At 46.3% G+C, this 27,800-nt stretch overlaps 1 protein-coding gene across 6 annotated transcripts in view; it reads right to left on the reverse strand.

The window, feature by feature from the left end:
• LOC119964422 (rho GTPase-activating protein 29-like) overlaps positions 1 to 27,800 on the reverse strand; it is a 128,811-nt gene that overhangs the window by 20,899 nt on the left and 80,112 nt on the right. For all 6 annotated transcript variants that reach the window (XM_038793877.1, XM_038793874.1, XM_038793876.1 and 3 more), the window contains 6 exons: positions 26,880 to 26,978; positions 22,676 to 22,839; positions 6,997 to 7,185; positions 3,432 to 3,569; positions 3,108 to 3,340; positions 308 to 617 (listed from right to left, as the gene is read on the reverse strand). In XM_038793877.1, the coding sequence (XP_038649805.1) occupies positions 308 to 617; positions 3,108 to 3,340; positions 3,432 to 3,569; positions 6,997 to 7,185; positions 22,676 to 22,839; positions 26,880 to 26,978 (1,133 nt within the window). The remainder of the gene's footprint in view (positions 1 to 307; positions 618 to 3,107; positions 3,341 to 3,431; positions 3,570 to 6,996; positions 7,186 to 22,675; positions 22,840 to 26,879; positions 26,979 to 27,800) is intronic.

Raw genomic sequence — 27,800 nt, forward strand, 5'->3', positions numbered from 1 at the left:
ACCAAACTCTCACTATAGTACTCAAATGCAGCACTCAGTGAAAAAGTATTTGACAAAAAGACTAGAAGGCGGTGGGAATCTGGAACTTATACTCTGAAAGGGTGCTAGTGGTAGAGATAGAAATCCTCATTGCATTTAAAAACACTTGGACATGCACTTGAAATGCTGTAACTGACAAGGTTAGAGATCAGGAAATGAAAAGCGGAACTAGGCTGTATGGTTCTTTTTTTGGCCTGCATGGACGCAATGTGCCAAGTGGCCTTCTGTGCCATTTGTAATAGGTTTTCTAGTGATAACTAGCACTTACTTCTTTGTTAAGTATTGGGTGATCTTTGTTTTGTGTGAAACCATCTTCCTGTGATAAAGTCCCAATCTCGTCTTTCTCATCAATCAATAAATTTTCAGTTTCTGATTGTGATGATGGTGTCAGTGAAGAAACAAATATATTTTCATAGTGGGTTACGAATAGCTCCACCATTTGAGCCTGATATGGATAATCAACAAGAGAAGATAGTGATGCAGTTGCATCTGTTTGCCTTGGCCGTATGAGAGTTGGTCCAAAAATAATTCCAAGATTGCTGGCTGACATTTTATTTTCTTCTTCCTTCTCTGCCACCCTGTTGAGAAAAATGTGAATGCACAATGTTTTAACAATGTGGCCAGCTGCTGATTTATGGCTTTAAAAAAAGATTCACTTTTGTTAACCTTATCTGTAAGGTGTGGAAAATTCAGGATGAAAATAAGGCCACCAATTTAACATTAATGAGCTAGTAGTCTCATTCCTATACATTGAAGGTAAACTCACAGCTCTTTAAAATATTTAACTGGCTGAAAAAAAAATCACTGCTTAATATCGTCTTAAAAATGAAGAGAAACAATTCCTAGTGACATAGTGGACAGTATTTAAAGGACAGATTTAAGGTTGTTAATAAAAGAACCAAAGGGTGCCATGTAGGAAAAAAATATACAGCAATTTTCATGGTCTGGAATGCATTGCCTGAAAAAGTGTGGTGGGAGCAGATTCAATTGCAACTTTCATAACGGAACTGGTTAAATATTTGAAATGAAACAAAATAGTAGGCTTTAGGGACAAAGGAGTGGGGCAATTTTCGATAGTTTAAATAGCTGACTTTTAAATCAGACCAAGGCAGGCCAGCAGCATGGTTCAATTCCCGTATCAGCCTGCCCGTACAGGCACTGGAATGTGGCGACTAGGGACTTTTCACAGTAACTTCATTAGAAGCCAATTTGTGACAATTTTAATTTCATTTTTCATAATTGGCCTCACCTGCTGTATCAGTCTATGTATCACCATAAAATGCCTTATTGATGGACTCACTGACAGGGGATTACAAAATTAAAGTCCTTCTTCATTTATAAAAGCAAAATACTACGGATGCTGGAAATCGGAAAGAAAAACAGATAAAACAGATAAAGCAGAGGCGGAATTCTCCGCCGCCCCCCCCCCCCCCCGGTCGGAGAATCTCTGGGCCCCAATGGGCTGAGCGGCTGTCCGTTTTTGGCCCGTCCTGCCGGCGTGAATCACTCAACTCACGTACTGGCGGGACCTGGCAGGTAAGCTGGCGGTGGCCTGGCCCGTGATCGGGGCTCACCGATCTGCGGGCGAGCTCTGTAGGGCCATGGCTGGCGCGGAGAAGAGAACCCCCGCACATGCGCCAAAATACGTTGGCCGGTCTGCGCTTGCACGGAACTACGCCGGCTGTTCCGTGCATGCGGAGATCACTCCGTCCCTTCGGCGCATACGCAAACTCGCGCTGTCTCTTCGGCACCGGCTGGAGTGGCGCCAACCCCTCCGCCGTCCACCTAGCCCCCGAAAAGTGCAGAGAATTCCGCACTTTTGGGGGCTGTTGACGCCGGAGTGGTTGGCGCCGGTTCTCCCGCCGGCGTGCGGACATAGTCCCCAGAAAGGAGAATACCGGCCCAGGTATCTAGAACAAGAGGTCACGGATATAGGCTGACAGGTGGTAGATTTAAAACTGAGATGAGAAGGCACTACTCAGAGAATGGTAAATGTGTGGAATTCGCTGCCCCATAGTGCGGTGGAGTCCGAATCAGTAAATGGTTTCAAGGACATAGATATTTTTCTAATAAAAAACGGGTTAAAAGGATATGGGGAATAGGTAGGGAGATGGCCACAGGAAGAGATCAGCCATGATCTGATTGAATGGCGGAGCAGGTTCGAAAGGGCTGAATTGCCCAATTCTGCTCCTAATTTCTATGTTCCTATGTATGGCAGCATTTGTGGCAAGAGCAACGGAGTTCACATTTTGAGTCCGTGGGATTTTTCTTCAGCTCTGAAGTTGTCATACACAGACTCTGAATGTTTACTCCGTTTCTTTTTCGATAGATGGCATCAGACCTGCTGAGTCTTTCCAGCATTTCCTGTTTTTATTCCCTCCTCATTCAGTTATACTCCACATATTGAAAGAATAATTCAGCAGGGAATATTCTAACACTGACAGAATAGCAAGAAGTTTTGCAACACCAGGTTAAAGTCCAACAGGTTTGTTTCAAATCATTAGCTTTCGGAGGGTAGCTCCTTCATCAGGGGAGTTGTTATGAGCACAGACTTAAAATAACCCATAAAACTGAAAATGCACAAGCATATAATCAAGGAATCCTTCTACAGTCACAAGTAAAAGTGTTCAAATGACTTTTGGAGCCTCGATGGATCTGGGTTGCACAGCAGAATAGTGGTGCACTAAAACGAAGTACACTGGAACAGGAAAATGAGTGGGGCAGGTGGGTATTACTTCTACCGTGGCAACTGCAACTTGTCCATCTCAGATGGATAAATGCAGATTTGAGTCCAATGATGCTTACTTCCTGATTGGCACCATTTTAAGCAAGATATGTCATCACTGTAGTGAGGGAACTCATTGAGGGACATTACAGCTGGAAAACTCCTTGTACTCAATTAGAAACCATTCAAGTGAAAGGTGAGAGTAGATTAGACAACCATAGTAAGATTTTTAAACCAGTGCATGAATGAAAAATAGAGACATGGTGAAGGGGAGGAACAGCAATGTTCAAAGGTTTCCACACATAGCAATTGTCAAATGTCAATAATTTGAACTCTTACATACCTGTGGAGATGGCCCACGAGGTACCGTAGTGTGTTATAATTGGCTTGGGGCAGCTGCCGGAGTAGATCTTTCACCTTAAAAAGGATTCTCTTCATTCCAATGTTGGTTGACCATTTTTTGTGTGCTGTCAGGCTGCTAGATTTCCCATCGTTTTCATCACTAATGTTATGGCTTTCCTTGGCCAAGCCAATAAATTCATTGTAAAGGCGGAATGATAGCAATGGCTCTGGAAGCTATTGGACAGGAAAATAGGTGATTACATTTTGACGGCAAGAATTACTTTTTAAATGAATCTTTGCAAAGTTTTATTGTGTGTGGGTTTACCTGACGGAGGAACAGTTTTAGTACATTGCTGATATCATGAGCATACAAATCTGAGAGCTCTACTAAATCTTTCCCATTTTCGAAAGCTTGGCACAGTTTTTCAACTCGCGATTTTGCTCCATTCACCCGATAAATACCCTTGAAAGACAAGTGAATTAACATTTTTCATTAGTTTCATGTAAGAAGTATAACTGAAATTGAATGTGGTTATTGCATTAGATAGTGCAAATGTTATAAGATTTGTTATGTGCAGAGGATTTAGAGAATATCAGACAATGTTTGTGACATTAAAATGTCAGATAAGCTTTCCATGTAGATTGTAAGAGTACAATACTTCTTTAAAATATACATTTTTGGTTTCAAATATTTTTGAACTTTTCCAACAGATTGTACTGTTCATTAATACAATCAATGCCAACGTTAGGATAATCCTGCCATCATCCACCGCCTCTAGCAGCCAGAGGTTGAGGGCTGAAATTCTACCACAATGTTGTAAATGTAATCCAATAAAACTGGACAAGCAAAAAAAGGAACCATGGAAGCTGACATTGCAATTAAAAACATATCGTTTCACAAACATCCAAAAAAGCAGGCCAATACTTCCACCTTATTTGGCTCTAGCCTATATTATAGATTTGGCTGTTAAGGCTCTTTAAATTGGCACAGCATGAAATTTCGCAGCAAGAGCAATTGTTACAATAATTCACTACTCGAAAAGACAACAAACGATGGGTAAAGCTGCTGAAAATAAAGATATGTTCCCAAAACTTTTTGTCTTGTATTAATCAGTATAGACAAACAGAATGCCAAATTTCAAATGATCACAGAGAAAAGGGCTCTGATTGGTTGGCAAGCTCATTTTGATTGGCGAGTGATTACCATCGGCTGAGTGGTTACCATGAAAAAAGTAATGGGGAACCATAGGCTCCCCATGTTTCCAGGCAATTCAAAAAAGATGCAAGGCTCGAATATATTCCTTTCGTTTGCAGAGATCGGGTTCTTGTGCATGAATGTATGTTGCTTCAAGCAAGGATAAATGAACCATGTTATGAGTTCAACTAACTATCTGAAATTGATAGCTAGTGTAGCAATTAGTCCACTCAGGATTGTTCAGCTAGTTCTGCCCAATTGCAGAATCACATCTATCAGTAGAAGTTTGTTTGAAAGCGCAGGCTAATTGAATACAGTCTATATTCTGCCTATTACAAACAACTAGAGGAACACGTTGTTGATTTGGCCATCCAATTGTTGGGACGTACCTGGCATCATGGGGAGGCATGGTGGCACAGTGGTTAGCAATGCTGCCTCAGTGTCAGGGACCCACGTTCAATTCTGACCTTGGGTGACTGTGTGGAGTTTGCATTTTCTCCCAGTGTCTGTGTGGGTTTCCCCACACAGCTTTTGACAAAGTCATCGGACTCGAAACGTTAGCTCTTTTCTCTCCCTACAGATGCTGCCAGACTTGCTGAGATTTTCCAGCATTTTCCCTTTCGTTTCAGATTCCAGCATCCGCAGTAATTTGCTTTCCTCCAATGTTGGCGTGGCAGGTTGAAGCCAGGTGGGTGGGCTTTGGGATCTGAGATGAAGTGTTTTTTGTGGTGGCGTGTTGGTTCCATTCCTGCTGCCTTAGGGCATTTGCTATTATTCCTTGGCATGGCGGCCGTGGCCACATAGGCTGGCGTGATGGGAGGTGAGCAGCAGGTAGATTAGTACTTGTGTAGTGGCAAGCTTGGGTAGATGTAAATCTTCTCTAGGAGCTTTCTCCTTACAATCTCCTTCCTTCTGCAAGGGACTGGGATGTTACTCAGGACTGGGAGCCAGGGGAGTTGAGTTGATCAGAGGGTATCCGAGATGATACCCATTGTTATGTTGAGCTGGATATCTACAAGACCCGTGTGGGATGGGTTGTACCATACTGGTGCACAGTACTCTGCAGTCGAGCAAATGGTATAAAGAGCTGAAGTCCTTCAGGTTTGAGCATCTGCACCCCATTGTCACCTCAGATTTTCCGAGGCAACACATGTTTTGATCTTTGTTGCTGTTTTGCTCAAATGTTTTCTGTATGTCAGTGTTCAGTCAAAGATAACACCAAGATAAATGGGACGTTGTTCACGATTCTTGCCATTCAAAGAGATGCTAAGTTCCCTCTTCGAGCTGGCATTGTGGAGGTGGAATATACTTGAGTTTTGGTCCTGCTGGGCTGAAGGCCCCATGTCTTACAGGAGTTGGCCAGCTTTGTAACATTATTGGTTAGTGTTGCCTCTAGTTTAGAAAATGTCTGAGCCAAGAGGCACAGATAGATATCGTCAGCAAAGATGTACTTCCGAAACAGGGTTGAAGGTAGATCATTGATATAGGGACTGAAAAGGCTTGGGGCTAGAACTGATTCCTGGGGAAGTCTTTGGGATGGTTTCCTCCAGGCACTCGTCTCATCACTCATGTGTACCGGAAACCATCTATCCTTGGAGTAATAGTTTGATAGTAACCCACAGAGGGAGGGCTCAGATTTTGACAAGGAGACCAGTGTGCCAGACCGTGTGGGTGGTCTTGGATCAGTGTTCACATTCTGCCACTCATCAGTACCCTGTGAAATCCAGGGAAGCCAATGATCTTATAAGCAAACCAAATTCAGCAAGCTCAGGCTCAAGAATCCCAGTATCACCACATCTAAAGCTGCCAACATTTCTGGCAGTAAACTGGTGATATGACATCTCCAGGCAACGGGAAAACAGTTTTGAGCAACTGCATGTTAATTCAGTTTGATAATTTGGTTCAAAATAATTTGCAGCAAACAGATAGTTTTGATGGTAACAGCTATAATACTTACTAATAAAATTACAAAAATTCTTCCATTATTATAAAAACAAATATGTTATTTTGAACAACTGACTGGTAATATATAGTCATTAGCCACTGGATTTTCATTGAGGAAGGAAGTTCTTGCTGTAGAGGGAGTGCAGCAAAGGTTTACCAGACGGTCCAACTTCGGCTGGAAAGTTGTGGTCAACCATGGCCAGATTTATGCCCAATTTGTATCTAATGAGGTGCGGTTGAATCTCCCAACCCTTTAAGGGACAACAGCCCACCTCCAAGAGCTGATGGTCAGTCAGCCCAAGATAGTTATTTCACATTAGGATTATACCATGAAAGAGTGGTGAGCTCAGGATTTTATCATAAAGTAAACAAGTGCAATGTGAAAACATCAAACGTTGCAGTGTAAATTATAGAATAGTAATTTCATCAATTCAGTGCAAAGAATTGATTTCATTTCTAAATAACAATACATGATTTCTAACTAGAATAACACTGATAACCTGTTTATTTTTCTTTTTGGTTTGGAGTTATCCACAGTTTTAACATACGGAGTACGTTTTCATATTCTCACAACACCAGAAGATATTGAAATAACATTAAGTTTTTAAGAAAGCAATTGAACTAAGATGATTGACTTAAGACTTTTCCTTTCAAATGAACAAAAATGAAAATATTTTCAAACAGAATTTAGCTGTATAATTCTATAATAACGTCATGTGCAGGACATATGCTTAGTGAGTTATGATCTTACCTTTATATTTAAAGCTCGGCTTTCAATCTCAGATGTGCATTTTTTAATAATGAAGGGAATTCCATCAGAACTATTTTTTGCAGCTTGAGTGAAATCCACCCCAAACAGGTGCAGTCGGCCATGAAGTTTCTTATGGCCACACTGTATAGCCAGAGTCTCGAGACACTTTTTGTGGCATGCCAAAGTACACTGTCAAGTGAAATTAAATGCAAATATTAGCTCAGAACACTAATCTCAATTTAAGACGGAGTTCAAGACTTGAGCACGGATCAGTGTAATCTGGGCAGAATCAACCGGACCAGTGAGGAAGTTTGTGGACAAAAACTCAGAATCCTTGTTGTTCCCCGTGATCTTTCACGCTGGTTTCAGATTCAATTACCCTGCTTACAAAACTGATAATGCCCCTAGATCAGAATTACGAGATTCCGTTGGTTTGGGAAGGCTCTTTTGATTTTTGCTCATTTTGTTCAGACAAAGATGCTATTAGACATGCAAAAAGTGTTTTTATAATCAAGAAATATTTAATTTATTAAGAATCTGACGTGTACACAACGGAACTGTTAAATGGTTCAGCATAATTTTTTCCAGTCATTCAGTAATTTTAAATCAGGTTAATCAGAGTGGGAATTCACTAAAAGCGTTCATTTTTCATGATAAATTAATTTTCTGCTATGTTAACTGAATTGCACTGGTTAGGATGGCAAAGATTGTTAGTTCTGTGATAACAGCTTCATGTAATTCTGGCAAAAATTGTTTCAAACAAGCTGCAATATATTATGACTAATAATTAGAATTAGAATTAGAACAGTACAGCACAGAACAGGCCCTTCGGCCCTCGATGTTGTGCCGAGCAATGATCACCCTACTCAAACTCACGTATCCACCCTATACCCGTAACCCAACAACTCCCCCTTAACCTTACTTTTTAGGACACTACGGGCAATTTAGCATGGCCAATCCACCTAACCCGCACATCTTTGGACTGTGGGAGGAAACCGGAGCACCCGGAGGAAACCCACGCACACACGGGGAGGACGTGCAGACTCCGCACAGACAGTGACCCAGCCGGGAACCGAACCTGGGACCCTGGAGCTGTGAAGCATTGATGCTAACCACTATGCTACCGTGCTGCCCCTAATAATAATAAGAATTTGGTTTTTACACAACTGCTTGACTGTATTACATCAAATGATGAGCAATACTACAAGCTGTTTTCCCCACAAAGTTCAAGATGATCAGACTAGAACTTTGTGGACTACCATTAAGGCAATTAACTTCCAACTGTCCTGAGAAATCAAACAACTACAAGTCCATAATTATACCCAATAAACTGGGGTCTAATTACGTGCATACTGGCCTTGCACTGTCTTGTTAACCATCTGTTATCTCGAAGTGTCTGGTTCTTTGCAGCTTGTTGCCAAACAACACTTTTTATCTGCAAGTTCAGCACATGACAGAAGGACACTAAACTTGCTGTCCACAGACAAGGTTCGATGGGAAATTGTTAACCAGTGACGGCAACATAAAATTAAAAAAAAAAAATGGGGCTGCATTCTCCATTCCCCCAGCTGCATGTTTCTCAGCAGCACACCATTTGCTGGCAGTGGGACTCTCTTCCTGCCCCTTGTCAATGGGATTTCCCATTGAAGCCATCCCACACTGGCAGGAAACCCACGAGCGGGAAAAGAGAATCTCAATTGCCAGATAATTCCGGTCATGATCTTCTATTACACGCCCGATCACACTGGTACATGCAAATGAAATGTAGCGGAAGCTTTAACTGTGACAGGGATGCATAATGGGAAACCGTCATAGTAGTATCTATTTTACAGTCCAGTCAAAGTTGAAAGTTCCGGCATCATGTTTCTTATACAAACAGCTCAACAACTGTTTCCATTTGCAGACTGTCTCTAATGAACAGAAACCTGACCCTTATTCTCTGTCACAAGTATTCAGATAGCATTTAATTTGATGACTGTAAAGTGTTGATTGAAGAACAAGTAGGAGGTCAATTCAAAAGACAGGAAATATTGAACGTAGGCCATTTTGTAAACCAAATAAAACAGATTTACAATCAAAATATTTGAGCAGAAATGGACTTCCAGTGACGGTGGGCGGGAGGCAGCCGCACATTGGAGGGCTCCCGCTCGAGAACGGCATTTTCAGGGTCTAACGCCAGGTCCCAAGGGTACAGAGGCGGCAAAAAAGGGAGATGTCGACAACAAGTAAAAAAACGGCCGTGAAAAAAGCAGCTGAAAGTCCGCCGGGGAGTGGAAAGGTCACCGCAGGGACGGCAAGAAAAATGGAGCCTGTGGCACCAGCGGAGGCTGCATTGCCCACGGCTGAAGAAATGACTAAGGTGATGGCTGCGGAACTCGAAAGGCAGTTTACAAAACACATGGAGGCGATGAGGAAGGAGATGGGGGCGGTATTAAAAGTGCTAGTGGAGGAGGCGATTGCCCCGGTGAGGGCGGTGGTATTGAGCGCAGTGGTGGAGGTACGGGAGCAAGACGAGGCGCTGAAGGAAGTGGAAGAGACATTATCGCAGCACAGTGATCAACTTACCTCAATGGGGAAGGAGATGCGGAAGGTGATAGAGATCAACGAGGGTCTGCGAGCCAAAATGGACGACTTGGAAAACAGATCCAGACGGCAAAATCTGAGGATTGTGGGTCTTCCCGAAGGAGTGGAAGGCCCGAGGCCGAATGAGTATTTTGCCACAATGTTGGCAAAGCTATTGGGGGAGGGTGATGATCTCTCCCAGTATGAATTGGATCGGGCTCATCGGTCGTGGAGGCCTGTACCAAAGGAGAGTGAGCCGTCATTCTGTGTTTTCGTAGGTACAGTGTGAAGGAGAAGGTCCTGTGCTGGGCAAAGCAGAAGCGGGTAGTGCAGTGGGCTGGAGCTGGTGCATATATCAGGACTTTACAGTGGAGCTGGCGAGGAGGCGGGCTGCCTTCAGCCGGGTGAAGAAGGTGCTGTACATCAGTAAGGTGCGGTGCGGCATAGTATATCCAGCTAAGTTGATGATGACCTACAAATCCAAGGACTTTTATTTCGGGAGGGCGGAAGCAGCAGAGGAGTTTGCAAAGGCAGAAGGACTGTGGCTGAATTGAGAATAGGTCATGTACTGATGTAGCCTCATGTAACTGTATTTTTGCACTACGGCGGGTGTATGTGCTAAATGAGCCATAGAACAGAACAGGCCCATCGGCCCTCAATGTTGTGCCGAGCCATGATCACCCTACTCAAACCCACGCATCCACCCTATACCTGTAACCCAACAACCCCCCCCCTTAACCTTACTTTTTTTAGGACACTACGGGCAATTTAGCATGGCCAATCCACCTAACCCGCACATCTTTGGACTGTGGGAGGAAACCGGAGCACCCGGAGGAAACCCACGCACACAGGGGGAGGACGTGCAGACTCCACACAGACAGTGACCCAGCCGGGAATCGAACCTGGGACCCTGGAGCTGTGAAGCATGTATGCTAACCACCATGCTACCCTGCAGCCAATGTTGTATATACTTGGGACAAGGGAAGAGAGGGAACTTTCACTTGCAATGATGGTTCTTTGGAGCTTGGGTGTGTACGTGGGTTGTGTGTGCTAAAGGGGATTTCTTGGTTTTCCTGGGGCCGGGCAAGGGGGAAAGAGACCCGGGTGGGGGCCTCCACGCTGGCCGGTTTAAGCCGGCCAGTGAACGGGAGTGAGGTGGGGGGAGGGGCTGTGGCCATCGGAGCCTGGCAGAATAGGTCCCGATGAGTCTAGCCGGGGTGGAAAGGTAAGGTGGGGGGGGGGGGAAGAAGAGGAACAGAGGTTGGGAGGAGTAGTTTTGTAAGAGGAAGTGGAGGGGAGGAGTTGGTGTCCTCCTTTGCAAAGGCAAAACCAAAGTATGTATTTAGCTGTCAGCCATTTCTTTGTTTCCCCATTATAAATTCTCCTGTTTCAGACTGTAAGGGTTTAAGACATTTGTCTTTCACAGTCCGTTTTTATGTTCCCCGCAAGCTTAATCTCAAACTCTATTTTCTTTATCAATCTCTTAGTCCTCCTTTGCTGAATTCTAAACTGCTCCCAATCCTCAGGTCAGTTGTTTTTGCTAGCCAATTTGTATGCCTCTTCTTGGATCAAATGCTATCTCTAATCTCCCTTGTCAACCATGGTTTGGCCACCTTTCCCATTTTATTTTTGTACCAGACCAGAATGAAGAATTGTTGCAATTCACCTATGTGCTCTTTGAATGTTTGCCACCGCCTATCCACCATTGTCCCTTTAAATAATGTTCCCCAATCCATCATAGGCAACTCATGAATCATACCATCGTCATTTCCTTTTAGATTCAGGACCCTAGTCTCAGAACCAACGACGTCACTCTCCATCTGGATGAAGAATTCTATCATATTATGATTGTTTATTCCCAAGGGGCCTCGCACAACTAGTTTGCCAATTATTTTTCTCATTCCGCAACACCCAGTCTAGGATGGTCGGACCTCTAGTTGGTTCCTCAACATTTTGATCCAGAGAACCATCCCATACACGCTCCAGAAATTCCTCCTCTACTATGCTGTTACTAATTTGATTTCTCCCAATCTATATGCAGATTAAAGTCACCCATTATTACAGGTGTTTCTTTATTGCATGTGCCTCTAATTTCCTGTTTAATGCCATCCCCAACATCACCACTGCACTGAGGGTCCATATACAACTCCCACTAATGTTCTTTGCCCCTTGGTGTTTCTCAGCTCTACGTAGGTTCCAGATAGTCAGAGCTAATATCCTTCACTATTGCGTTAATTTCCTCTTTAACTGGCAATGCAACCCCAACTAGAAATGCAACCCCAACACCTTTTCAGTTTTGTCTGTCCTTCCTAAAAACGGAATACCCCTGAATGTTCAGTTCCCATCCCTCGTCACTGTGCAGCCATGGCTCCATAATTCCAACCATATCATACTCGCTTACATCTATTTTTATGATTAATTCATCCACTTTATTGCAAATGCTCCGCGCATTTAAGGCACAAAGCGGTAAGGCTTGTTTTTTTAACATTTCTTGTCCCACTTCTGTTATTTTTCACTGTGGCCCTGTTGATCTGGCCCTTGATTTCTCTGCCCATTACCTTTCTTATTCCCCATTCAGTATTTTGTTCTTGTCCTCGTTTCCCCCTCCTCGACTACTTCCATAGGTTCCCATGCCTCTGCCATGCCATTTTAGTTTAAAACTTCCCAGCCACTCTAGTAAATACTCTCCAGAGGGCGAGTCCTGGTCCTGCCCAAGTGCAATCCCTCCAGTTTGTACTGGTCCCACCGTTCTCAGAACCATTCCCAATGTCCCAGAAATCTGAAATGCTCTCCCTTGTACCATCTCTTCAGCCACGTAGTCATCTAATTTATCCTATTTCTGCTCTGACTAGCGTGTGGCACTGGTAGTAATCCTGGGGCCACTGCCTTCGAGGTCCTACTTTTCAAATTACTTCCTATATGGGCAGCACGGTAGCACAAGTGGACAGCACTACAGCTTCACAGCGCCAGGGTCCCAGGTTCAATTCCCCGCTGAGGGCTTAAGTGGGTCGGTGCAGACTCAACGGGCCAAATGGCCTCCTTCTGCACTGTATGTTCTATGTTCTATATTTTGATTTGAGGTACAAAAAGAAGGGATGAGGTCCTATGTCATTTGTACCAATGTGTACCACATCTCCTGGATGCTCACCCTCCCCTTCCTATAGCCACTTGGAGACATCCTTGACGTAGCACCAAGGAGGTAACATACTATCCAGTAGTTTGTGCCATAGAAATGCCTATCTATTCCCCTTACAAATGGATTGTTGCAGTCAATGCGGTGTATAACACCCACAGTACTGATGGGACAGAATTTCCAGGATTTTGAACTAGTGATAGTGAAGGAACAGCAATACAGTTCCTGCTCAGGATCATGTGTGGCTTGGAGTGGGTATTGCAGATAATGGTGTTCCCATGCATCCAAATGCCCTTTTTCTTCCAGGTGGTATGGGGTCACAGGTTTGGAAGGTACTGTTGAAAGTGGCTTGGTGAATTGCTGAAGTGCACTTTGAATATGGTACACACTGTTGCCATTATGCGTCGGTGATGGAAGTGGTGAATATTTAAGGTCATGAATGGGGCACTGATCAATTGCGTTGCCTGGTCCTGAATGGTGCCAAACTCCTGATGTTTGTACTTCAGGAAAATGTTTAATCACGCACTCGGCTAGCGCCTTATAAATGCAGAGAATGATTTGAGGAGTCAGGAGCTTGAGTCAGCCACTGCAGAATTTCCACCTCCAACCTGCTCTTGTAATCATAGACCCATAACCAGTCCAAAGATGTGCGGGTTAGGTGGATTGGCCATGCTAAATTGCCCGTAGTGTAAGGTTAATGGGGGGATTGTTGGGTTACGGGTATACGGGTTACGTGGGTTTAAGTAGGGTGATCATTGCTCGGCACAACATCGAGGGCTGAAGGGCCTGTTCTGTGCTGTACTGTTCTATAACCTCCTCTGAGTGGCAATCTCCAGCAGATTGCCTCTCTGGATGGACGTACTCATGTTTTCCAAAGCCCCTGTCCTGCCCACCCTTCCTCCGTTAGGCTGTGTGACACAGGAGCAGCAAAGCTTATCCCCAGCTGCAGCAATGCAGAGTAACTGGGTGTAGAGAAGAAAGACAAGCCCAGATTGAGAGGGTGGTCAACAGTTGGACGGGGAAGTGTGTTGGTCTGGGTGTTTAGTTATTTTGGAGTTTGAACTGATATTTTTCTTCTAACTCTTTGAGAGCAGCTATCAGGGCAAAACTGGCAGAACCATTCGAAGGTTGATGATTTAAATCCAGTGGAAGTTAATGCTTCTGGACCTCCCCAGGAAATCCCTTACATGGGAACTTTCTAGAGGGATTCCCCAGCCCAGCAGTGGGGTAGAGCTCAAATGCAACAGTGGGGAACAAGGAAGTTATCGTTCATAGTATTTAAATGGCTGGTCCAATTCAGTTTCCAGTCAATGGTAATCACCGCGATATTGATAGAGGTGCCAGTGATGGCAATGCTGTTGAATGTCATGGGGAGCTGGTTAGACACTTTCTTGTTGGAGATGGTCATTGTCTGGAACAATTTTACTTGCCACTTATCAACCCAAGTCTGAATATTGCCCAGGTCATACTACATGCAGACATGGGCAGCTTGTGTAACTGAGGAGTTGAAAATGGCACTGAATATGGAGCAATCACAGCAAACCTAATATCCTGAAAGGTTATTGATAAAGCAACTGTAGATGATTGGGCCTAGGGCACTACCCTGAAGAACTCCTGCAATGATGCCCTGGGGCAGAGATGATTGCCCTCCAACAATCACAACCATCTTCATTTGTGCTAAGCTGTTAGGTGAACTGGACATTCTGAATTCCCCCTCAGTGTACCCAAACAGACGCCGTAGTGTGGCGACTCGGGGATTTTCACAGCAACTTCATTGCAGTGTTAATGGAAGCCTACTTGTGACATTAATAAAGATTATTATTATGACTCTACCACTGGAATTCAGCTCTCGACAAAAGCTGTAATGAGGTGTAGAGCTGACTGAGCACAGGCTGCTGTCAGGACCCATAATCTACGCTATGTTCAGTGCCGTCAACCATTTTTTTTGATATCCTGCGGAGTGAATTGAATTGGCAGAAGATTGATGCTGGGAACCTCAGGAGGATGCCGAGGATGGCACTTCTGTCTGAAAGTGATTTAAAATCCTTGTTTTTATATGATGTGCTCGACTCTCCCATCATGGAGGATTTTTTAAAAATGTGTTCATGGGATGTGTATGTCACTGGCTGGGCAAGCATTTATTGCCCATCCCAAATTGCCCTTGAACTGAGTGGCTATTTCAGAAGAAAATTACTGCAGTCAGGCCAGGTAAGAACTGCAGATTTCCTTCCGTAAAGGACATTAGTGAACCAGATCAACAACGGTTTCATGGTCATTTTAATTCCTATATGTGCCATTGTGGGATTCCAGCCTGGGTCCCCACAGTATTATTCTGGGTCTCTGGCTTACTCGTCCAGGAACAATAGCACTAGGCTACCGTCTCCCTGACATCTGTACAACCTTTTCCTCCTGTTGGTTATCATTCACAACTCCATGAGGCAGAACTGCACAGCATTAACCTATTGGTTGTGGGATCACCTTTCTTTGTCAATTACATGCTGCGTCCATTCATTGGCATGCATGTAGTCCTCTATTGTAAAATCATCAAGTGTTGCATATATTAACATTTCTCTCCTTCGACCGCACCTTCCAAACCCACAATCTCTACCAGCTAGAAGGACGAGAGCCGCACATACATGGGAAAACCCCCACCAGCGAGTTCTCCTCCAAGTGACACAGCATCCTCCGGACTTGAACTATATAATTGTTCCTTCAATGTTATTGGGTCAAAGTATTGCAACTGCATTTTGGGAAATCAGACCATAAGACTGCTCCTTCTCCCAGCTTACAAGCAAAAACTCAAGCGGGAGAATCCAGCTAAGAAGGTTGTGCAGTGCTGGTCCGAGGAGACAGAAGAGCTCTTACGTGACTGCTTAGAGACAGTGGACTGGTCCATATTTAAGAACTCAGCGAATAACTTAAATGAGTATGCCACCACCGTCACAGACTTCATCAGCAAATGTGTGGACGACTGCGTGCCAAAGAAAGCAGTACGTAAGTTCCCCAACCGGAAACCATGGCTCAACCTAGAGATTGACTCCCTACTGAAGAACAGATCTGAGGCGTTCAAGGCAGACGACCCTGTCCTATACAAGAAATCCAGGTACGACCTCCGCAAAGCCATCCGAGATGCCAAGAGAGAATATCAAACTAAGCTAGAGTCACAGACAGACTCTCGGCGGTTGTGGCAAGGACTAAACAACGTAACGGGCTACAAAGTGAAGACGAGCAGTATCTCTGGCAGCAGCGCACCCCTCCCCGATGAACTTAATTAATGCATTCTATGCTTGGTTCGAGCAGTTAACCAATAATCCGCTGCCAAGTGCCCCAGCAGCCCATAATTCACCCATACCCACCATCACAGCTTCCGAAATCAGATCGGCCTTCCTGAAAGTGAACCCACGGAAGGTGACGGGCCTGGACGGGATTCCTGGTCGTGCACTCGGAGCCTGCGCAGACCAGTTGACAGAGGTATTCACAGACATCTTTAACCTGTCCCTACTCCACTCCGAGGTCCCCACCTGCTTCAAGACGACCACCATCATACCGGTGCCAAAGAAGAACCAGGCAACGTGCCTCAATGACTACCGCCCGGTGGCCCTGACGTCAGTTGTAATGAAGTGCTTTGAGAGGCTGATCATGAAGCACATCACCTCCATACTCCCGGAACGCCTTGACCCACTTCAATTCGCATACCGTCACAACCGGCCCACATCAGACGCCATTTCCCTGGCCCTACACTCATCCCTAGAGCATCTCAAAAACAAGGACTCCTACATTAGACTCCTATTTATTGACTACAGCGCCGCCTTCAACACCATAATCCCAGCCAAGCTCATATCAAAGCTCCAAAACCTAGGATTTGGCTCTCCACTCTGCAACTGGATCCTCGATTTTCTTTTTTTTTAAAATAATTTTTATTGGAATTTTTTTACAGAAAATATAAAATATAACAACCAATGAAATGCAACAAAATAACCCATAACAACTGTAACACCCCCCAGACCGTATCAACGCATGTATCATATCCCCCCCCACCCCAACAAATGAACTTAAAAATAAATTAAAATTAAATAAACAAACATAGTCATCATCCCCCCCCCCCCCCCCCCCCCCGGGTTGCTGCTGCTACTGTCCCAGTACCCTATCGTTGAGCCAGAAAGTCGAGGAAAGGTTGCCACCGCCTAAAGAACCCTTGTACCGATCCTCTCGGGGCGAATTTGACCTTCTCTAGCTTAATAAAACCCGCCATGTCATTGATCCAGGTCTCCACACTTGGGGGCCTCGCATCCTTCCATTGTAGCAAAATCCTTCGCCGGGCTACTAGGGACGCAAAGGCCAAAACACTGGCTTCTTTCGCCTCCTGCACTCCCGGCTCCACCCCAACCCCAAAAATCGCGAGTCCCCAGCCTGGCTTCACCCTGGATCCTACCACCCTCGACACCGTCCTCGCCACCCCCTTCCAGAACTCCTCCAGTGCCGGGCATGCCCAGAACATATGGGCATGGTTCGCTGGATTCCCCGAGCACCTGACACACCTGTCTTCACCCCCAAAGAACCTACTCATCCTCGTCCCAGTCATGTGGGCCCGGTGCAGCACCTTGAATTGGATGAGGCTAAGCCGCGCACACGAGGAGGAAGAACTAACCCTCTCCAGGGCATCAGCCCATGTCCCGTCTTCGATCTGTTCCCCCAGTTCCCCCTCCCACTTAGTTTTCAGCTCCTCTACTGACGCCTCCTCCACCTCCTGCACAACATTGTAGATATCAGATATCTTCCCCTCTCCGACCCAGACCCCCGAAAGCACCCTGTCACTCATCCCCTCGCGGGAAGCGAAGGGAATCCCTCCACCTGCCGTCTAGCAAATGCCTTTACCTGCAGATACCTGAACATGTTTCCCGGGGGAGCCCAAATTTCTCCTCTAACTCCCCCAGGCTCGCGAACCTCCCATCAATAAACAGGTCCCTCAGCTGCCTGATGCCCGCTCTGTGCCAACCCTGAAATCCCCCATCAATGTTCCCCGGGACGAACCTATGGTTTCCCCCTTAACGGAGCCTCCATCGAGCCCCCCACTGCCCCCAAATCTTGAGGGTAGACGCCACCACCGGACTCGTGGTATACCACGTAGGAGGGAGCGGCCACGGCGCCGTTACCAGGGCCCCCAGGCTTGTATCTCCACAGGACGGCCTCTCCATCCGTTTCCATGCTGCCCCCTCCCCCTCCATCACCCACTTGCGCACCATCGACACATTGGCTGCCCAGTAGTACCCCGAGAGATTGGGCAACGCCAGCACCCCCCCGCCATCTCTACCCCGCTCCAAGAAGACCTTCTTCACCCTCGGGGTCCCATGCGCCCAAACAAAGCTCATGATGCTGCTGGTCACCCTTCTAAAAAAGGCCCTAGGGATAAAGATGGGCAAACACTGGAAGAGGAACAAGAACCTCGGGAGAACCGTCATTTTGACGAACTGCACTCTACCTGCCAGCGATAGCGGCACCATGTCCCACCTTTTAAATTCCTCCTCCATCTGCTCCACCAGCCTGGTAAAATTAAGCTTATGGAGAGTCCCCCAACTCCTGGCCACCTGCACCCCCAGATATCTGAAACTCTTCACTGCCCTCTTAAACGGGAGCCTCCCAATTCCCTCCTCCTGATCTCCCGGGTGTACTACAAATACCTCGCTCTTGCCTAAATTTAACTTATAGCCCGAGAAGCCCCCAAATTCCGCTAACAGCGCCATCACCCCCGGCATTCCCCCTTCTGGGTCCGCCACATACAACAGCAGGTCATCCGCATACAGCGATACCCGATGTTCCTCCCCACCCCGCACCAGACCCCTCCATCTCCCTGACTCCCTCAACGCCATAGCCAGAGGTTCAATCGCCAGTGCAAAGAGCAAGGGGGACAGGGGGCACCCCTGCCTGGTCCCACGGTAGAGCCTAAAGTACTCCGATCTCCTTCCATTTGTAACTACACTCGCCATCGGAGCCGCGTAGAGCAGCCTCACCCATTTGATGAATCCCTCCCCAAATCCAAACCGCTCCAGCACCTCCCACAGGTACCCCCACTCAACTCTATCAAACGCTTTCTCTGCGTCCAGCGCCACCACTATCTCCGCCTCCCCCTCCACTGCCGGCATCATGATAACGTTTAGCAGTCTCCGCACATTCGTGTTGAGCTGCCGTCCCTTGACAAATCCTGTCTGATCTTCGTGTATCACCCCTGGCACACAATCCTCTATCCTGGTGGCCAGGATCTTTGCCAGCAACTTGGCGTCAACATTGAGGAGCGAGATAGGCCTGTATGATCCACACTGCAAGGGGTCCTTATCCCGCTTTAGGATCAGAGAGATCAGTGCCCGCGACATCGTCGGGGGCAAAGCCCCCCCCCCCCATGCCTCATTGAAGGCTCGCACCAACAGGGGGCCCACCAGATCCGCATACTTTTTATAAAGTTCCACCGGGAACCCATCCAGCCCCGGGGCCTTACCTGACTGCATTTGTCCAATCCCCCTGACTAGCTCCTCCAACTCTATCAGCGCCCCCAGCCCCTCTACCAGCTCCTCTTGAACCCTTGGGAAACATAGCCTGTTCATGAAGCTCTCCATCCCCCATCTCCCCATCGGAGATTCCGACTGGTACAGTTCCTCGTAGAAGTCCCTAAAGACCCCATTTACTTCTGTCCCCTTCTGCACTACATTCCCACCCCCATCCGTCACTCCACCAATTTCCCTAGCAGCATCTCGCCTACGGAGCTGATGCGCCAACATCCAGCTCGCCTTCTCCCCATACTCATATACCGCGCCCTGCGCCCTCCTCCACTGTGTCTCCGCCTTTCTGGTGGTCAACAAGTCAAATTTGGCCTGCGAACTACGCCGTTCCCCCAGCAACCCCTCCTCTGGTGCCTTCACGTATCTCCTGTCCACATCCAGGAGCTCCCCCATCAGTCTCTCCCTCTCCCTCCTTTCCCTATGGGCCCGGATGGAGATCAGCTCCCCACGGATCACTGCTTTCAGAGCCTCCCAGACCATCCCCACCCGGACCTCCCCCCTGTCATTGGTATCAAGATACCCCTCAATACTTCTCCGGACCCTCCTACACACCTCATCAGCCAGCATCCCCACATCCAGGCGCTAGAGCGGGCGCTGGTCCCGCGCCTCCCCATCTCCAGATCAACCCAGTGCGGAGCATGGTCTGAAATCGCTATGGCCAAATACTCGGCCTCCTGCATCCTCGGGATCAATCCCCTGCTCAGGACAAAAAAATCTATTCGTGAATAAACCCTATGGACATGGGAGAAAAAGGAATACTCCCGCGCTCTCGTCTCCCAAACCTCCAGGGATCCACCCCTCCCATCTGGTCCATGAATCCCCTCAGTACTTTGGCCGCCGCCGGTCTCCTACCCGTCCTTGAACTGGACCGGTCCAGTGGGGGATCCAGCACTGTGTTAAAGTCTCCCCCCCCCATGATCACGCCCCCTGCCTCCAGGTCCGGAATGCGGCCAGCATCATCCCAATTCAGGGCATATACATTAACCAGCACCACCTTCTCTCCCTGCAGCCTACCCTTCATCATAATATATCTGCCCTCCTTGTCCGACACCACCTCAGCCGCCTCGAACGCCACTCTCTTCCCCACCAGAATCACCCCCCCGGTTCTTCGCGTCCAATCCTGAGTGAAAAACCTGCCCCACCCACCCTTTCCTCAGACGAACCTGGTCCGCCACCTTCAGGTGGGTCTCCTGGAGCATAGCCACGTCCGCCTTCAACCCCTTCAGATGAGAAAATACCCTAGTTCTCTTAACCGGCCCATTCAGCCCCCTCGCGTTCCAGGTAATCAGCCGGATCAGAGGGCAACCCACCCCCCTCCCCCGCCGGCTAGCCATAGCTTGTCGACTGCTCGCCCCAGGTCAGCTCGCCCCACCCGACCCGTTCCCCATGGCGATAACGCCTCTCCTCTACCCCCCCGGCCCACACCAGCTCCTTCCTGACCATTCCAGCAGCAACCCGGTATCCCCCCCCAACCCCCCCAGGCTAGGACCCCTCCTAGCCGCGACGCACCCTCCATGGTACTTCCGTGAGTCAGCTGACTTCTGCTGACCCCGGCAGCTCCCGCCAAAACCTATCCCCACCCGGCATGGGGTCATCCCCCTCTTGCCACACCTCCTTGGCACCGCTTCAGCGCGGGAAAGAAAACCAGTAGAGGCCACGCCCCCACCGCCAGCTCCACCCCCCTGCCCCGCGGCGCGGGAAAGCAGAGGAAAGCCCGTGCTTTCACACTGCCACACCCCACCCTTATGACGCAGCTCCCCAAAATCCAGTTTCACCCCAACCCCCAGCCCCGTACAGAAGAGAACATATAAAATACAAACCCCCAACATTCCCCACACCCATACCCAACAAACAGACCCGCCCGGAACATAGCAAAAAGAAAACCAGCATAAAAAACACACATGTCAAAGTTAGATCCTCGATTTTCTGATCAACAGACCACAATCAGTAAGAACGAACACCAACACCTCCTCCACAATAGTCCTCAATACCGGTGCCCCACAAGGCTGCGTACTTAGCCCCCTACTCTACTCCCTGTACACACACGACTGCGTGGCAAAACTTGGTTCCAACTCCATCTACAAGTTTGCTGACGATACGACCATAGTGGGCCGGATCACGAATAATGACGAGTCAGAATACAGGAGGGAGATAGAGAACCTGGTGGAGTGGTGTAACGACAACAATCTATTCCTCAATGCCAGCAAAACTAAAGAGCTGGTCCTTGACTTCAGGAAGCAAAGTACTGTACACACCCCTGTCAACATCAACGGGGCCGAGGTGGAGATAGTTAGCAGTTTCAAATTCCTAGGGGTGCACATCACCAAAAATCTGTCCTGGTCCACTCAAGTCGACTCTATCACAAAGAAAGCACAACAGCGCCTATACTTCCTCAGGAAACTAAGGTAATTTGGCATGTCCACATTAACCCTTACCAACTTTTACAGATGCACCATAGATAGCATCCTATCGGGCTGCATCACAGCCTGGTATGGCAACTGCTCGTCCCAGGACCGCAAGGAACTTCAGAGAGTCGTGAATACTGCCCAGTCCATCACACAAACCTGCCTCCCATCCATGGACTCCATCTACACCTCCCGCTGCCTGGGGAAAGCGGGCAGCATAATCAAGGATCCCTCCCACCCGGCTTACTCACTTTTCCAACTTCTTCCATCGGGCAGGAGACACAGAAGTCTGAGAACACGCACAAACAGACTTAAAAAACAGCTTCTTCCCCACTGTCACCAGACTCCTAAATGACCCTCTTTTTGACTGACCTCATTAACACTACACCCTATATGCTTCATCCGAGGCCAATGCTTATGTAGTTACATTGTATATCTTGTGTTGTCCTATTATGTATTTTCTTGAATTTTGTTTAATTCCCTTTTCTTCCCATGTACTGAATGATCTGTTGAGCTGCTTGCAGAAAAATACTTTTCATGGTACCTCGGTACACGTGACAATAAACAAATCCAATCCAATCCAATCCCCTTTCCAACAGCACTGTGGGTGTTTCTGCACCATATGGACTGCAGCGTTCAAGACAGCAACTCACCACCACCTTCTGAAGAGCAATTAGGATTGGACAATAAATGCTGGCCTAGCCAGCGACACCCACATCACATGACAAATAAAAAAAATGTTATCCACTCTAATATAAAAACAAACCTTGATCGAGTGTCTCAGGTTTACCATTGGTAAGGTAGTAACTTGTATTTTAAAACCACTGCTGTTTAAAATAGAAAATCAAGGATAAAATACGATGTTGTCAAGTCATAACAGCCGTGTAATTTTCAGCATGAATTATTCCAATAGTCGGAAATTTTAAAATGTTTATAACGCACTTTACAAATAGGTCAGTTCCTTCACTCATTAGGAATGCAAACAGTCTTTTAGAAAGTAACTACCGCTTCAACCAAAGATTATTTACCTCTTCACACTCAGCTCCATGAAAGACAACAAGGCTGTCACATTCTCTACACTTAGACGGAGCTCGCAACTTTCGTAGCTTGTGTGTTTGTGCTGCCTTTGACATGAGGATATTGCGGAAGGGCCCTGGAGAACTTGTCATCTCTGCCACAATTTCATTTAAACCTATGTTACAAGTAAAGGAGGCAGAGCACAAATTAACTTACAACATGGTCTTCCAATATTCTTAACTTGTGACATACAGTTCAAGTAAATAAAAGGGCCAAGAAATGTGGGATACAGTAATTTCTGGATAATCTCTGCACTTGAATGGAGAGGTCTGAGCAGTCTCAATTTGGGCTTTCAACCTCATTAACATCAATGCAGTGTGGCAGGAGGAACTAGTTGAGACATGAACCAAGCTTAGATGTTGCAGCTGCCCTTAATAAAGTGAAATGCAGAGTGGAGGGTGGGAAATAAGATACAAGGCAAAAAGATGGCCTCAGGGAAGGAAGAGATCAGACTTCAGGTGGGGCGGACGATAACATACCAATGCATATTATGTTAATTCATGATGGGAGAGCTTCATAACCTTGAATTTTCAATGTGAGGTGAGACGAGCACTTCTTCTCACATGAGTTCACAGTCACACGAGGATGGGACCTTCCTGCCAGATATTGCCACATTATGCTGTTTGAGGTCAGCATGTGGATGAGCGAGCACAGGGGGAGATTCAAAGATCAGAAAGGCTCCTGTAGAAATGGTTCTGCACTTTAAAATGTTCATGGCATGCACTCCTGCCAAGAATGCATCCACCCTGTCCAAATCTCTGGCCAGAACCAAGTACAAGTTTCTTGCCCACCATATTGGGTTTAGGAGGCCAGTTAGCCTCTTGAGAAATGGGAACTGTTGAACCTTGGGGCCAACAAACAGCTTCTGATGCTAGGACTCTGTATAAAATTTCAATCTGCTGGACTCAGATATGAATAGCCATTGTGAATAATAAAATGTGTTTTTAACCAAATTTCTAGCATACTTAATACTTAAAACATGAGAAAAATTTATAATTAATGTACAATTTAGAAAATACAAACAGAATAGTAAAATGCAGACTATCTACTTTTTGCATAAAAATACAGGAATCCATAGTGACTAGAAAATTAAATTAAAATGTTTTATTACGTTATTGCTGATCAGCACAATCTTCAATCCATCTAAAACAAATCGTAAAATGTTGATAAATGAAAAATGGCTATCAATTTAATTTTTTTGACTATTTTCCATGTCATTAAGAAAATTTGAATACACAAACCGGACATACATACATGGGTCCTTCTTAAATGGAAAACCGTTTTAGTGCAATTTTTCAACACATACGGTTACAATGCACAGTTTGTATTCCACCACGCGGATGGGGAAGAAAAGTCTTTCAACCCCCTGGGAGCCATGATGTGGAGATGCCACGTTGGACTGGGGTGGGCACAGTTAAGAAGTCTTACAACACCAGATTAAAGTCCAACAGGTTTGTTTGGAATCACTAGCTTTCGGTGCGCAGCTCCTTCATCAGGTGAGGGAACCTGAACTTTAACCTTGTGTTGCAAGAACCTGAACTTTAACCTTGTGTTGTAGTGAACCCCTTGGGAAGCATGAAAGACTCCGGGCTGGATCTCCGATTCTGGGGCTATGTCCCCACACTGACGTGGGAATGGTGGCGTTTTACCCCAGAAGCAATGGCTCAAAACGGTCACCCGCTTTGCTGGGGGCTAGCAGGACAGCAGTGTAGAGCACCCAGCTCTAGCTGCCGCTACGCCCCGGAGAATTGCCGGGTCCGTGGCTGTGCTCACGCATGGCGGCGGCTTGCTTCAGAAGCGCCGTGCTACATGGCGGCCGCTGTTCGCGGACCCGGCCCACAAAATGGCCCCTCCCCCCCTTTCGATCAGCTTGCCTGCCCCGGACCACCCCACCACAGTGCCCCCAGCCCCGAATAATGCCCCCCTCCCCCGCCCGTGGATCGACTGTCCCTCGACTGTGGCGGCACTGGACTGAGTCCACAGCCGCCACGCCGGGTTCCCAGCGGGCAAGACCACACGTGTCCCACACCTTCAGGAACGTGGCCAGTCGGGGTGGAGCATCGGGGGCGGGCCTCAGGCAATGCCCCAAGGCCGTCGATGCATGGGTCGAGCGCCGAACGCGATTTCAGCATTGGTGACCGGAGAATCCCGCCCCCATCTCCTGATGGTGTTAACACTATGCTGAAACTTTGTAAATATTTCTGAGATGACACATCAAAATGCAATTACCTATGCAACCTACATGGGCTAATAGCATTTCTCTGGAATCTCTCTCTTTCTCTCTAGGACATATTGTGCACAGATTTGCAAAGTCACCAACCTGACATCTACTGCTGAGATCTTTTGGGAATAAAACATGGGAAATATGTTCCATAAAACTACACCCAGATAGACAACTGAACAAAATGGTAGCAACATGGAATCATGCATAGAGGCCAGTCAAGGAACAGTTAACTGTATTCTCTTTTATTTTACCATCCTCACAAATTGTAAAAATTCTCATGTCTATCTTCTTTTTTTGCCATCTGTACTAGTGTGTATGTGGGCCGAGGCAAGTGCGAGAGACTTTGAACGGTGGGTGCGATTTACCTAGTTTTTAAAAATTCTTCAACTAATTTCACTTACTTTGTTCTTTGTTTAATCTAAAAAAACCTGTCTGATGAATTCTTCACAACCTGAAATAGGGGGACTCCTGATGTATTGGTAAAGCACATCTTCATGACTCTGTTATGGTCAGACCTGAAGGGGTAGAACAGGGGAGTCATTTCACCCCTCCGGAGGAGACTCGATGGCCGTCCTCTGCTTCTATGTCTTATGATCTCCTTATGTGGTCGTAATTTCATTTTCATTTCAATATAAACTTAACAACATGCAAGAATTGCTGAAGCAATTGGCACATTTCAGGCATCAGTCTGAAGAGAAGTCTGCCTACCAAATTGAAACTCTGAAGAGCAATTGCCCTGCCTACTCTGCTCTAAGCATGCAAGGCTTGGGACTGTGTAACAGCATCATGCAAGAAGCTCAATCATTTTCAACCGAGCTACATTTGGAAGCTTCTGAAGATCAGATGGCAAGGCAAAATACCAGATATTATTGTGCTCACTCCAGCTGGCATGCCAAGCACCCACACCACATTGAGACAGTCATAACTGAGTTGGGCTGGTCAAGTAGCCAGAATGCCAATCTTCTATGGGGAGCTCGAATCTGGGGTGCGCTCTCATGGCAGCAATACTGCAACTAGCACAAATACAAAATTGTGTCATAGATGTTTACAGCATGAAAACAGGCCTTTTGGTCCAACTTGACCATGCCGCCCAGTTTTTACCACTAAGCTAGTCCCAATTGCCCGCATTTGGCCCTTTTATCTCTATACCCATCTTTCCCGTATAACTGTCTCAATGCTTTTTAAAAGACAAAATTGTACCTACCTCTACTACTGCCTCTGGCAGCTTGTTCCAGACACCCACCACCCTAGGTGTGAAAAAATTACCCCTCTGGACCCTTTTGTATCTGTTCCCTCGCACATTAAGCCAATGCCCTCTAGTTTTAGACTCCCCTACCTTTGGGAAAAGATGTTGACTATCTACCTATTTAACTTTAGGCAAGTACCATGGTCAGCGCAGGCTTGGAGGGCCAAAGGGCCTGATCCTGTGCTGTATTGTTCTTCACCTTATCTATGCCCCTCATTATTTTATAGACCTCTATAAGATCATCCCTAAGCCTCCTTGCTCCAGGGGAAAAAAGTCCCAGTCTATCCAGCCTCTCTTCATAACTCAAACCATCAAGTCCCGGTAGCATCCTAGAAAATCTTTTCTGCATTATTTCTAGTTTAATAATATCCTTTCTATAATAGGGTAATCAGAATTGTACACATTATTCCAAGTGTGGTCTTACTAATGTCATGTACAACTTCAGCAAGGCGTCCCAACTCCTGTATTTAATGTTCTGACCAATGAAACCAAGCATGCTGAATGCCTTCTTCACCACCCTGTCCACCTGTGACTCCACTTTCAAGGAGCTATAAACCTGTACTCCTAGATCCCGTTGTTCTATAACTCTCCCCAACACCTACCATTAACTGAGTAGGTCATGTTCCGATTCAATCAAACCCACAAGAACAAAAGTAATGTACATATGGAATAACTAAATACACACCGTTGTCGGACGGTGATGGTGGTTCTCTTTCATCCAAATCATCTGCTGAAGACATAGTGCCTGTTGAAGGTGTTCGGGGCAGCCTTCGCTTGAAATCACCTGGAACAGCCAATAAAATAATATTTTTTGTTAATTTTTCATTCGTAATGTAGGTCAGGACTAAAACTAATCGGATTAAGAAATGAAATGAAAATCGCTTATTGTCACGAGCAGGCTTCAACGAAGTTACTGTGAAAAGCCCCTAGTCGCCACATTCCGGCGCCTGTTCGGGGAGGCTGGTACGGGAATCGAACCGTGCTGCTGGCCTGCTTCGATGTAATATATTTGAAGATTGAATGATGTACTAAAATAGTAGGCTGTTACTAATTTCAGACACAAAAGACTCAGTAGCATTTGCAACAGTCCATGGAGGTTTGTAGAAAAGAGGACTTGAATTTTATTTTTTCCTTCAGTACTGTTCATAATTAGTCTAGATTATACATTTGTGTTACCATTCTACTGAAATGCAGTGTGGCAGCATCTCTCCATTTATCTATCTGGTCCTGCATAACCTCATTGCAGAATTAGGAATGGGGATATTTAAATATTACCCCTTTTTAAATGTTGTTGTGTGTCAGAGGGTTTGAAGTGTCCTAGCCAAGTATCTTCAGCCTCTTTACCACTGAATTTCCCTCCACTATAAAGGAGAAAGTAGAAATGTTTGGTGATGGTTGCAGTGTTTGTAAAAACATAAGAGATAGGAATAGGAGTAGGACCTTCAAGCTAATTTTGCCAATTTCAATAAGATCACAGCTGTTCTTCTGTCTCAGTAACATATTCCTTCATATTCTCATATCCCAATTCCCTTAGCAGCCATTCACTTCTGACTTGAATACACTCAACAACTTTAGTATCCATAGGTAGAGAATTCCAAAGATTTGC

Source organism: Scyliorhinus canicula, chromosome 4, assembly GCF_902713615.1.
Source record: "Scyliorhinus canicula chromosome 4, sScyCan1.1, whole genome shotgun sequence".
In the NCBI taxonomy this organism is placed as follows: domain Eukaryota; kingdom Metazoa; phylum Chordata; class Chondrichthyes; order Carcharhiniformes; family Scyliorhinidae; genus Scyliorhinus; species Scyliorhinus canicula.